General features: G+C 38.0%; 1 protein-coding gene across 1 annotated transcript in view; it reads left to right on the top strand.

Annotated features, from left to right (window-relative positions):
* Nucleotides 1-1,601: 1,601 nt before the first annotated feature.
* LOC115419616 (guanine nucleotide-binding protein G(i) subunit alpha-2-like) overlaps nucleotides 1,602-13,311 on the top strand; it is a 71,793-nt gene continuing 60,083 nt past the window's right edge. The window contains exon 1 of the mRNA XM_030134501.1: nucleotides 1,602-2,444. Coding sequence (XP_029990361.1) covers nucleotides 2,327-2,444 — 118 coding nt within the window. The 5' untranslated portion in view covers nucleotides 1,602-2,326. The remainder of the gene's footprint in view (nucleotides 2,445-13,311) is intronic.

The following is a 13,311-nucleotide window of genomic DNA, read 5'->3' as shown; positions in this document are numbered from 1 at the left end:
CATTTTCTCTTTTGATGATCAATGAAGTGTCCAGAAGGTGGTAGTAAAGAGCTATGTCAGAAATGAGCTACAAACCATTTGGAGTCTATATTTTATGTACTGATTGGATCCTGCATCAATCTTAACATTAATGTATTAAAATGCTCAAGAACTTATCAACAGCAACAGCATCTACTCTCACATCTACTGGATTATCAATATTTAAAACTGACTTCTTAGAAAGGTTTAAGTTTTTAAGATGCATTTACTTGCTGGATACGTCTTAGGTCCACTGAATTTAAAAGTACCTTTCATAATAAAAAAAAAAAAAAAAAAAAAGCCCACAGAGCTTCACACAACAAAATGAAATACACCAATAGATAACACTGATTAAAATCCAATTTTAATATTAAAAAACATAGTAGAAAACATTATTGAAGCAAATCAAATGAGAAAAATTTGTAAATAACATACAGTTTTATGTATTAAACTCAAGGGACTGTTGGGAGCACCCATCCTCTTTCTTCATTTTTAGATAATTTTGGCTGTGTTCATGCACATGGAGTGCACTTTTATTTGATCTTATAATTTCCATCTTACCTCTTACAGTAGCCTAAGTCTAAAATAAAATAACATTAAATTAACCCTTTCATGCATGAACTGTGAGAACCTTAGTCAAGATTTTTTTCCTCAGTGTTTTTATTCCTCCTCAGGCATGAAAAGAAACAATGTGATCAAGTTTGTTTTTTTTTTCCTATGGAGTTGCAAAAATATCCATGCATTTAATTTTTGAAGAAAAGAAACATGTTTGAAACCCATTATCAGAAAGTGATATGAAAACAATGAAATAAAAACATTTTTAATGCTGCTAATCTGATGTCTTCTCACATTTTAACATATTCTAATACTAGTAATTACTCAATTCATGGAGATAATATGCAAAAAAAACAAAAAAAAACAAAACCCTTCTTGTCTAACAAATAACAATTGACTTACACCAAAACATGTTAGTGCAGATCAGGTTTATTAAGAACAGCAAAGTTACAGTAATGGTATGAATGTCAGGGTATGAGGTGGTGCGTAAGTGTCCACTGTGTTGGCTGATATGAAATTAAAACAACAAAACCCATAGATATACAAGAGAACAGCTGGAAAATAACTGTCCACTGTAGTGACTTATGCATGAAAGGGTTAAATACACTGTACAAACAAGTGTTACACTCACACTCATTCAAATCAATGTATAGTCATTTTTATAGCTACCGTATAAAAAGCAATGTAGGTAAATAAGTAAGAAAATCTTTATCTATCTATCTATCTATCTATCTATCTATCTATCTATCTATCTATCTATCTATCTATCTATCTATCTATCTATCTATCTATCTATCTATCTATCTATCTATCTATCTATCTATCAACAAATAAATAAAGTTAGATAATAGGCCAATAATAGCCTGATTCTACTAATTTTTCTAGATAAATATTATGGTTTATAAGACATTCAAAGGTACACAGAGTCGCTCCTCACATTTTGACTACATTTCCCATGATGCAGCCGGAGTAGGTGTCTTTTTTTCTTTTTTCTTTTTTTTTTTTGTGCCGGAGGTCGGCCCTGCCACAGTAGAGTTGGGAGGTGACGACGCTGTCTTGCTGTGTCTCGGGTGGAGGGGAACTTCACGGCGGCTCCGGGTGTGGCTTTAAATGTGATAAATCTGAACACGGGGAAGGAACGCGTGAACAGCACCACGGAGTAAAACTACACGGAGACGGGCCTGCCACTCAGGAAAGCACACAGTCTGATAGAAAAGTGGGAACATTTACGTGTGCTCAGTAGTTGGAGAATCCGTCCGCTCGGTTTTTAACAGCTGGAATACTTTTTTGGGTTTTTTTTTGTTTTGTTTTTTTGCTGAACTTCGTGGCGCGTTTTGGTGCGTTTTTGCGTGCGCTCATGGTCTGCTGTAGGAACTACCCAGTCTGTTAAAACTCATCCGTCCTTAAGAAAAACAAACAAAAAGTTACTGTGGGGTTTTTTCCTTGATCCTGTTATTTAAGAAAGCACTGATGCGGTCTCACTAATTCAACAACCGACTGGTGTTTGGGAATTTTCTGCGCCAGTTCTATCCAAGTTTGCGACGCGCAGAAGGAAAACACTTTTTATGGTTTTCATTTCCACTCGTGGATGATCGGATTCCGTCACGTTTGTCACCGGTCATCAAAAAGGGAAGTCGCCTTATTTAACTCAAACCCTTGTTGTTAAATAAGGGTTTTTCGCGCACAGCTGATTATTTTTTCTCAGGTGGTATTTTTCACTTCAACAGCAGACCTGAAGCGCGCACTGGGAACCATGGGTTGTACAGTTAGTCAGGAAGATAAAGCCGCGGCCGAGAGGTCTAAAATGATTGACAAAAACCTGAGAGAAGATGGAGAGAAGGCGGCGAGGGAAGTGAAACTGCTGCTGCTGGGTGAGTGGTCTGTCACAACACTGATAGGCCTTCCAGGTTGCAAAAGTCTCATAGTAATGATTACAGATGAATTGTGCAACACCATGGAGATCTAAACAACTGATGTGCATTGTACAAATCTACCTAAAACTATGTCTGTCTGAAATGTTTGGGTTGTCCTCAGCCAGCTCCTGCAGACACAAACGTGGCAGCACACATGCAGTTTAGTCAGTGTAATAGCAGCCCTGCAAACTTGACCTGCCACTGTTCCATGCACATGTTAAAAAGTAGCATGCCCCTGTGTACTTTGCCTTCGCCTCCTGCTCTGCTTTGACACAAACATAACAGTCTTATAGTCTATTCTGGGAAAGTTTGGAGTTGAAGCAAGTAGCAGGGAACACAAGGAACTAAAAATGCCTTCCCAGATAGCAAAATCATTACGGCTTAAATATGGCCCAAAACTGGCATGCCATTTTGGCAAAGTTCTGGGTGGCCCAAAATAGGCAAGCCAAAATCAAACCAGCAGGAAGCCAAAAGTCACCCAAAACTAATTACGGACTTCCAAAATATAGCCATAATTGTCCCAGAAAAGCCCCAAATCCCTATAATCCAGCCAAAAAGTAGCCAAAACTGACCCAAAGACAAGCCAAAAGGAGGCCAAAATTCACCCAAAATTTGTGTTGATCATGCTTTTAAAATGAGGTTTTCTTCTGGGTAGAAATTCCCGCTCTTTGTGCAGTGTTTTGGCTTTACAGAAATATGCCAAAACACAACCAAAACACATCCATATATGGAATAAGATGTTGCCGCTCTTTAGTCAATCTTCTGTCTTGCCATAAACATGCCATACCATCCCTATACTTGATCTCGCTCTTTGCCCAGTGTTTTGGTTAACCAGACATATGCCATAACTCAGCCATATAATGCTGGTGCCTTCATATCTATTATGAATAACCTTAATCATACCACAGTTAAACCAAAAGGTTTTCATAATGCCAAAAGAAAACCAAAAATGCCAAATGTATGCCATGATACTGCCAAAATATTTGCTATCTGAGTTTTGTTTTAAATGCAGAAACCTGTAGTGAGATCAGAGCAGGATGCATGCAGGGTTTTTCTTCCTCAAATATGGTGGTGTAAAGGCAGTCTGAAGGTTGGAAGGGCCTCCTTCTCCCACCAGGACTGAGTGGAAGGGGTCAGACATAGCAGGATCTGGTTGATAATGAGTGTGCTGCTGTTAGGACACAGGGTGAACAGCCCTGACTGTTCCCAGCACTGGCCACAGCACTCACAAACCGACTGATTGAAAGCACTGTTTGGTGGCAAGAGAACGACACTTTCCCAGGCTTTAAAATCTCCCCCCTGTTCTTCTACGTCAGGGGTGTCAAACTCCTTTTAGTTCAAGGGCCAGATTCAGCTAAATTCGATTTGCAGTGGGCCGAACCAGTAAAATAATAACATAATAATATATAAATGATGTCAACTCCAAACTTTTTTCTGTTTTCAAGTGAATTTACATTATGAAAAGGTTTACATCTACAAACTATCTTTTCAAAAGATGTGAATAACATGAACAAAGTGAAAAAATAAGAGTCATTTTAACAAAATTCTGCTTCAGTGTATCATTTACATATGTACATTATAATATAAAAAATACACAAAACATTGAGTAACAGGCAGATATTGTTAAAATTGTACTTACTTCTCTTAAGACATGTCAGGTTATTCACATTTTTTGCAAAATTATACATTGTTTTGGTGTAAATACATGAAAATATTTATGTTTACAAAGAGAAAAATTTGGAGTTGTCATTATTTATATGTTATTATGATCGTATTTTACTGGTCATGCCCACTTCAAACTGAATTGGTCTGAATGTGGAACCTGAACTAAAAGGATTGTTTATATCTTCAGTGTAATTTTTGCATTTCACAAATTCATCCCAGGGGCCGGACTGGACCCTTTGGCGGGCCGGATTTGGCCCCCGGGCTGCATGTTTGACACCTGTGATCTACATCAAGGGCTGGGAATATGTCATTCCATATCACATAGTTTTAAGTTAATCAACTTTGAAGTAAACTTTTTGCTAACTTATGTAAAGCTTAACTTGTTTAGAAGACACAGCATTTTCACCACTCACTGTTTCTGCAGAGCAAAGATAATGTACTTGTTTCAAACTTTAATGGGTATGAAGCACAGTAATGTGGAATGAAAAGTAGTAGTCATTGATTTACTACCCATTGCTTAAACCAGTTATTGCCTCAAAAGTAATAAATCTGTTTTGCTCAACAGTTGTCTTTCCTAACTAAATAACATTAGGATTGACAATGCTTGTATTGAAGATACCATACTGAACATATGCTAAAGTTTATATTGGGATCTTGAAAGCAGTGGGTTCTGGGGCAACATCAAACAAAGGCTTATTTGACGTTTGTCTCTGCCTTGAAATGTTAATTCTACAGAGATACAATGTGGTGCAAATTTAAAGACCACACAAACAGGACGGCCTTAAAAACCTAAAGAGGGCTCTTCTAGTCAATACAGATTGTCAGTGTATGTGGAAGGTTTATTTTTAAATGTACTCCATCATACATTATATTTTACAACATTTTAGAATGTGAAATAGTTAATGGTATTTATTGTAAACGCTCCATACAGGCCATGCACTTTGTAACCCTCTATTGATCAGAGACAAACTAGACAAATTTGCAATGCTCTTTCATGGCACAAAACAGAAAATTCAGCTTAAATTGAAAGGGAACAAATAGTGTGTTATTCTCTCCTGGGTCTTTGAAGAAATGGTTGGTTGTTAAGTTGTGCCCTTGGTTAGAAGGGTAATTACACACTCTGCTCTGTACAGCAGGTTTCATATCAGTAATTACCATCCGGTACAGTGTGTGTGAGGGTTGACAGGAATTACAGGAGAGGTCTGAGTCTGAACCTAGAGTTCATGAATTCATGTGTAAAGACTCACATTATGCAAGTAAGAGTTTTTCCTTCTGTTTATAGAACATGCCACAACATGTAAAGGATGCACCTGTAGGGCTCTAGAGTGCAACCGTTTTGGTTGTACATGTGACCAGAAATGAATAAAATGAAAAGCCCAGCCCAGATCTGAGGTCGGTGGATGACGTAAACAGTCCACCACCTGTCACACCTGTCCCCTAATCCTGTCCCAACATCTTTATGGAGGCAGCTTCATGTGACTCAATATGTCTTTTACAAAGGATGGCTTGTCCAATTACTGTGTCTCAGATATGATAAAATGACCAACATTATGCATTTGATTTCCAGCCAGGAGTGCAGCCAAAGCATGTCTGGGAACAGTGATTTTGCTGTTGGAGCATTAATATCCTGAATTCATAAAATTACAAAAGCACATCTCGAGAATGATGCAGTTAGTTGAATAAAGGAGGTGGTATTACTGTTGCAGTCAAAGCTAAAACTCTGAAGTATCTACTGAGTAGCAGCATGTGTGATAGAGGTGTGACATCAATCCAGAGGTGTTACATCACGCCTCCTCGTTGGCCTTTCAGCACTCACTTCTGCAGCCTTCAAATCTGATGGAACAGCTGAGAAAGGCTGCTACATCTACCCAGTCAAATGGAGGCTAATCTAGGAGTCATAGTCTCATGTCCTTTTCAAAACCAGCTCAAGATTTTTAAGTCAAGCCGAGCTGCGTTTCTACTGTGAGACAGAGAAGGAAGTAATGCATCTCTTTTTGAATCACCTCACTTCAGGAAATGCAACCATAAAAAGTCTATTAAAATGTTGGCACTTTGTATTTTATCTTGTATAAGCAAATACTTTTCCATGGGAGGTGCTTTTCTCTAAATATGCATTTATATGCAAATATGCGTATGTTTGGTTTGTCTTGTTAGCTGTCCTGAGAGAAAGCAATTAGTTAATGTAGCAGAGAGGACTTCATACCAGTGAGGTTTAAGCCTTCATTAACAGGAAGCACTCATTCAGAGGCTTCCCTTCTGATTCTAGTCTTTGACACTTGATCTGCTCCACCTCTACAACAAAAAATCTGCTCCTCTCCTCAGTTATTTTCTCATGTCTTTTTTTTTTTTTTTTTTTTTTTTTGCTTTCGTTGCCCATTTTCAGCTCAGTACAAATGAAAGCTTTCTTTTGGCAGTGTATGTGTGCTTTAACTCATCTGAATACCCACTACCTTTGCATGATGGAGCACAAACAGATACACTGCAGTATTAAATGTACTTCTTCTCAAAGGCTTGACAGGCAGTGCTGCTGTGTAAATATGCTGGCATATTGCACACATGCATGCATGCAATGCCTTTGGGCACAGTAGAAAAGGACATCTACTTCTAGCATGTGTATCTAGATATTGTACTAAAAATATCTGGTCCTCTGTGCATATTTAAGAACTGTTTTACCACATGTGTGCAGTGGCTTACACACTCCCCCTCCACAGCTGCAGCTGTCAACTTGACATGGTTAGTGAGATAGATGTAAGAAAATAGAGGACATTTTTTTAGACTGTGGCCAAAAATGTTGAAAACAAGTCTGCTGTTTTGAGGCTTAAAAACAACTGATATGGCAGCAATGTTATTGGACCAGTAAAAGTGTCATTCCATTATTCCATGATGTATAAAGCATGTGCTGCATTATACGTTACAGACTCGCTTTATGGCCTGGTCACTGCTACAGTGTCGAATTGGCTTTGATTCCATTACATGGATCTTCGTGGTTAAGGCTGATGTACTCTTTGGCCTCCAGCTGGTTTAATTTATGATCAAAGCATCAAATAGTTGCCCTAAAAGGAAAGTGGCAGCCACATTACATCACTGACACACAGGATAGCAAATGTGCTGTAAATGTTTTAAAGCTGAAGATATATTGTCTATGTGAAGAGATGGATGTGAAGAACAGCTCATGTAACAAAACATGGTCACCTTGACTTTTTTCCTCTGTTGGACATTATTATGAATCACCATTGACTTTTAAACCACAGGCAAAAGAAGAAACACATGATATGAAACCAGTCATTTTCTCTTCCTCTTTTACATCTGGTCTCTGCAATGTGCGTGTGGACAGCCACTTGAAAATCTGCATGATTTACTCAGTTTGTTCTGGAAGTAGAGATCTAAGAAACTGGAACCGCTAGGAGATGTGCACTCCTACAAGGTTGAACCACAAAAATTAAAAAAAAAAAAAAAGTATTTATTTGTTTGCTTTCAGTTTTGAGGACGATTCATAAAATTCATAAATTTTATGTTGTAAACTCAAGATATAATATGATTTAAATACTTGACCACCAGATTTGTACAACATCAATAAAAAAAATAAACAGAAAAACAACTCTTGTAAGGATATCAAGGAGTCTTATTTATTAAATATAAAACACCACTGCTGGGCAATAACAGGAGAAAATTTTTTCACAATGAATATATTACAACAAACAAACAAACAAACAAACAAACAGGTTGCACTTTGTTGAAGAAGCACTGATTTGATCTTTTGTGATTTAGACATTTTTCACAGTTTTCAGAAAACTGATCAAGTGAATGAATTCAATATATTGTTAATGTCAACACATAAATTGGTGTAAATAGATAAAATGAATTGACAAAGTGATCAAATTATATAAAAACCCCTAAAACATTAGAAAGTGTCAAGTTTTAATAGTGCAATGGACTTTTGTGGCAACCAATCCATGTTTTTTTTTTTTTTTTTTTTTAAATCAGGCACTAAATGATGATCTAACTGTAAGACCTCTCCTTTGGCAGCACGTCTGTTTATTAATTTACTTTTGTTCTTTTATTTCCTATCATCATGAGTGGTCTGTGTAATATATGCACATCAGTGACAGATTTTTAATTTTGCAGATGCTACAGAATGTCCTGCCTGTCCACTGTCCACATTCTTTTTGTCTTATTTTTGCAATCATTTACCCATACACTCACCTTTTTTTCCCTTGTCTTGTAGCCTTTACAAAATGGTTCACTTCATTTTACATTGTTATTTACAGGGGGAACATCACCAGCATTGACATACTAAACATTTATCCCCAAATACAGCTTCAACATATAACTATATATGTTTTCCTAATTTCATAGAAGTGAAATGTAACATAAGTTGTGCTCTACTGCTGTGTTTGTCATGTTTTTTCATCAGTATGTTTTTATTGGAGTAAAAGCTTGCAGAGAATGAAGTGGCGCCCGTTTAGACTTGAAACATAAGCTCATATGTACGTTTTGTATTAATCATAGTATTTTGTGAACAGTCACAATGGTGCTCTGAAATAAGAGACAAACATTTGGTTCACATATTAATTTTTCTGTGAACATTTAACTAGTGTTAACATTAGTGTCACACCACAGTGAAGTTCAATGAGGAAATAACTGGAGGTTGGCGTGAAACCAACACTGAAGGCTTAGACAGTGTAATACCTCATAGTATCTCTTTTATATAGTTAGCCTATTTCATCTATAAAATGCAGTGTATACTTGTGTGTTGTAACCACCGTTGCACATCTTTGAAGTCAGTCAACACTTACCTTAATTTTCTCTTAAATGCTCTTATTAGGTAGCTAACTCTTGAAGCTTGGTGCCCCAGACATAGTATTGATCAAAGAGAAAGGGCCTCTATCACGTATCCTCGCCACTGTTATCGTTTGTGAAAGCCATCAATCTAAGCTGAGTTGAGTTGGGAAACCTGAGCTATAGCTACTGTGATAGCATGGTTAGAGGAGCAGAGAGCTCATGTCTCCTTCTAGTCTTATTCCATTATTACTTCAATACAACTTTGTGGTTCTGGGTGTTGATTAGTCTGCAGAATTCTGGAGACATGCTCCTATCAGATCATATTCCCTTTTCTATAGTAATGTGGGTTATACTAAGACTAGCAGAAAACAGGGTTTTAGTGTTGGTCCAAAACACCCAAATCCATCCCCATCCTTAAAGGTTTTTGACATAATGCATCTAGTGTTGATTGAGTTAAGTTGCAGTCCAAACTGAAGTCTGCCATAGTCACCTGTTTACTGCAGGCACTCATGTATGATGACTTCACACGGTGACACGTTGTACTGCTGGTCAGCCCATGTGGTCAGAGCTGTATAGACACAGAGTTCCTCCCTCTTATTAAAGTCAGTGGCTTAGTTTTAGTGGCTCTCAGGTGTAATTACAGTAGGCTGATTATAGAGACCTGGATTTCTTGGGAGAAACTCAGTCAGACCAACCTGTTCCACAGGTATAAACAGTTCTGCTGTGGGTCTGAGTGCATAACCTTCCAGTAAAGGGCACTTTCACAGCTCATTAGGAAATCCCATAAGAACTTAAGTTACTCAGCTGCTGCATTGTAAGGAACAAGAAATATTGGCAAAAATGTGCTAATTCTCAAGTATTTGTCAAGTGAGCTGCTGCCCTATGTTTTTGGGTGACTTGACTTTGTTTACTCAACCGTCTGTGCCACAGTGCCGCCCAATTAGCTGAATGACGCACTGGACAGCAGATCTGTGAATGTGTATGTGAAGGCACTGAATATCCTGCAATTACAGGCAGAGCTCTGAGATAAAGCCTTCTCCTGCAGACTGCGTGTCTCACTGTAAGTCCACAGGGACCAGGCTGCACTATCCTCTCTGTTCTGGAAATTCTGATAGCATAGAAAACCCACCACCACTGCCTCAGTCCCTAACCCTACACACAGCTCATATCCCAGCATTATTCTTTCACTATGTCTGCTCTTTCATAAAAACATACAGTGGTGAAGAGCTGAGTATTGTCTGTACGTGCATTTCATCATGTGTTTGGGAGAGGAAGTAGTAGCATGTAGGCTAAGCTTGCAGACAGTCATGCACAGACACAGGAACTGTTGCAAAATGCACTACTATCTTGGCTTATATCACTCTGTCAGAGCCAAAGACAAATGTTCCAATTCTTCCTTTAAAAGGTGATTGTCCACATTGTACTAGTGGTATAATGTCTGGAAATCTTTTTTTTTTTTTTTTTTTGTAAAGCCATCTTTCTCTGGTAATTTCTAGCCATTTGAAGCATTTTTCATACTAATATGAACAAAACCCAACTGGCTATTACTTTTGTTTGGGTGAAATGACCATTGAAGCTAATGCTCATTGATGAGTTTCATCGTGTCTTTCTACTATGTTTTTCCCTTGAGGGCCAGAAAAACCTTTGTGTTCCTGCTTCTCATTGAACTTGATTGACATTATTCTGTAAAATCCATACATTTCTCCCTGTGGCATCCTCTATGTTGTAAATGCTCAGAAAAGAAAACCATTCACTCCCCAAGTTCGTGACCCTGTAGTGTGTCACCACAAATGTCAAAGTTGCCCTCTTCATGTTGCTTTCAATTTTCAATTGCCTGTGGAGACTGAGGGTCTTTCTTTGTTTGGCCATGTCTTTAAACACACATACAGTAAACCATTATCCCCTTTATCCACTCCCATAATCCATTTCCTTCTTCTTGCCATTAGAGGAAATGAGCTCACTTCACTTCCCCTCCATACTTGTCGGATTATCCTGTCATTTTCTGCTTTGGAAGGTCGGGTGCTCCCAGGCTCCCTGCGGGCCTTCCTACACTCTCAGCTTTGTGGTGCATATATGTTAAAACCAGCCCAGTACACATGCACAAACCAAATGCAGAGGTGATACACACTGAGAGAAAATGGAGGTGGTGACCCTTTCATATGTCCTATCATAACAGCTCAGTCTTGAAGGATGAGGAAAGAGAACAGAAGAAAGGAAAGTCTAATTTAATGTAAGATAAAATCAGAGTAAGAAAAGTGCAAGTTAATGAGGACAGATTAAAGCACAGAGCATGGTACATCATAGGTCTGTTAGCAAGGTGACTTTACCAACCACTTCCATCACTGCAGCTTTGATATCCACCGTTTTAGGTGTCCTTTGTTACAGCTGGATTTTACATACATTCTAGACATTTTTGGTAGGCAAGCTTATGATGTGAATGAAAGTAATTGCAATTACAATCATAATGAAAAACTTTGTTACATGATAATTTGACTAGATCACCCAACTGCACTCATAACTTTGAAGGAGGTCAAACAGAAATGGTGCACAAAGGAAAAACGTTTGTTATGGTGGATGAGAAGGCAAGCATCATAGAGTTAATGTTCCAAAATGTCTTCAAAAGGTGGTGTGACCGTATCTCTTTTTTTGTGACAGGGTGCCACTGCAATGTGAAATGGTGATGTAGTGAAGCTGTCAAACAGCAGACAGCAATGGAAAGGGAGATGTCACTCTCCTAGAGATACAGGGGGGCTGTAATCTTCTTCCTCAGCATGCCACACAGTTGTACTCACTTCTCTAATGTTTTCCACGATCAGATTTAATCTTACCCAGGGCCTCACATGAACTGTCACATTACTTTGAGCTGCTGTTGACTTCTTTTGCCATTTTTCTTAGTTGTGTGCTGTGGAGAAAGTGTATAAAGTGAGCCCTCTAACATAAGTTGAGCAATAGGGGCCCATGGGAAGGTGATAGATGGTGGGAATAGCATAGATTTCACACTGGGTGAGGTTTTTTTCACCTCAGGGGCCTCATGGTGATAATGTTGTGACAGCTGCAGTGGAATTGAAAGGTCAGTTTGTTATAGTAGTATTGTTTGTCAGACAACTGGAGAGTTGTAATTCATACTCTGTGTATAGAAACAGGCATGAAAACTTTAAAGTTTGCTGCAACACTGCATGTTCTCTGATTCAGTCCAATATACAAGCACAGTGAGCTCAAACTATACTCGGAGTGCTTGAACAGGTCTTGAAAGTCTTAAACAGTATGGAATTTTGAAATGCTGTTTTCCAGGCCGTGAATTGTCTGGAATTTTGTGTGACAGTCTTAATTAAATATGGCAAATAGTTTCTCTCATAGTCGAATTTTAGAGTATGCTCAAAGGCACTTATAAGATAAAAAATACATGAGGAAAGCATATAAAAACTTGATATGATTTCACTAACCGGCCTGTGCTGGAATGATTCTAGTGAAACTTATTTGTGTGATATCCATGCACTTTTGTGATTTTCATGTGTTTTGAAAATGTTTCTGTCAGTAAAACATAATTTAACACGAATTATGCATTCAGTCATTTATATATTTATGAAAATGAACTGTTGTACTACACACAACAGGTACAATCTCAACCAGAAAAGTAGGTACGCAAGTATAAAATTACATAAAGTGAAGGTCTTTGGGAAAAAATATCAGTTTCGCAAAAAAGTGGGATTTATTTGGATCAAGAGCAAGCACCCTGTATACTGATGTGTGATCTGATGCTGAGTGGATTTCTGTGGTCACATTATAGCCTTTTGTAATGAACATATTGATCATAAGTAGTGTGTTTAGTGTGTATCCCATTGATGCCTCTTTTCTGATCACCTCAGCAGCCTTCACTGAGGAGCCTGAAGTGCATCAATGTGTTTTTTTTCCAGCTGAACTTATGGCTAAATGATCTCTGTAGTATTGTCTGCTTGTTGCTGTGAAATTAATTTATGGCAAGAAATATGACATTGATTTTGAAAGAAAGTGAGGGATTTCCTCATGACAAATTACTTTGTACATCCAAAACACCGTGCCCACCTTTCAGAACCAGTCGGAGCTTCTTTCGTCTTTAAATTATTCTCCTCCAGTGGTAGAAGTGATTTCACAGGAGTCGGGTACGAACGGCAATCACAGACAAGAATTGAGAGCATAACCATCTCTTTTAGATTATTTTTCTTATTGAAATTTCTCATATTCCTAAACATTTTAAAAATAACAACCAGTAATAACTTTCTTTTTGGGCTTAACACACTGAATTGAGCAATTACGTTCCGTGTCAAGCTGATTAAGCTTGCGATATTACTCAGAGATGTTTTCCTTTTAAATTCAAGCCTCTTAAGATCACCCTGTCTTT

The sequence above is a fragment of the Sphaeramia orbicularis genome, chromosome 5 (assembly GCF_902148855.1).
Source record: "Sphaeramia orbicularis chromosome 5, fSphaOr1.1, whole genome shotgun sequence".
Taxonomy (NCBI): Eukaryota; Metazoa; Chordata; class Actinopteri; order Kurtiformes; family Apogonidae; genus Sphaeramia; species Sphaeramia orbicularis.
The sequence above is the reverse complement of the archived record's forward strand: the minus strand, read 5'-3'. Positions and strand labels throughout refer to the sequence as shown.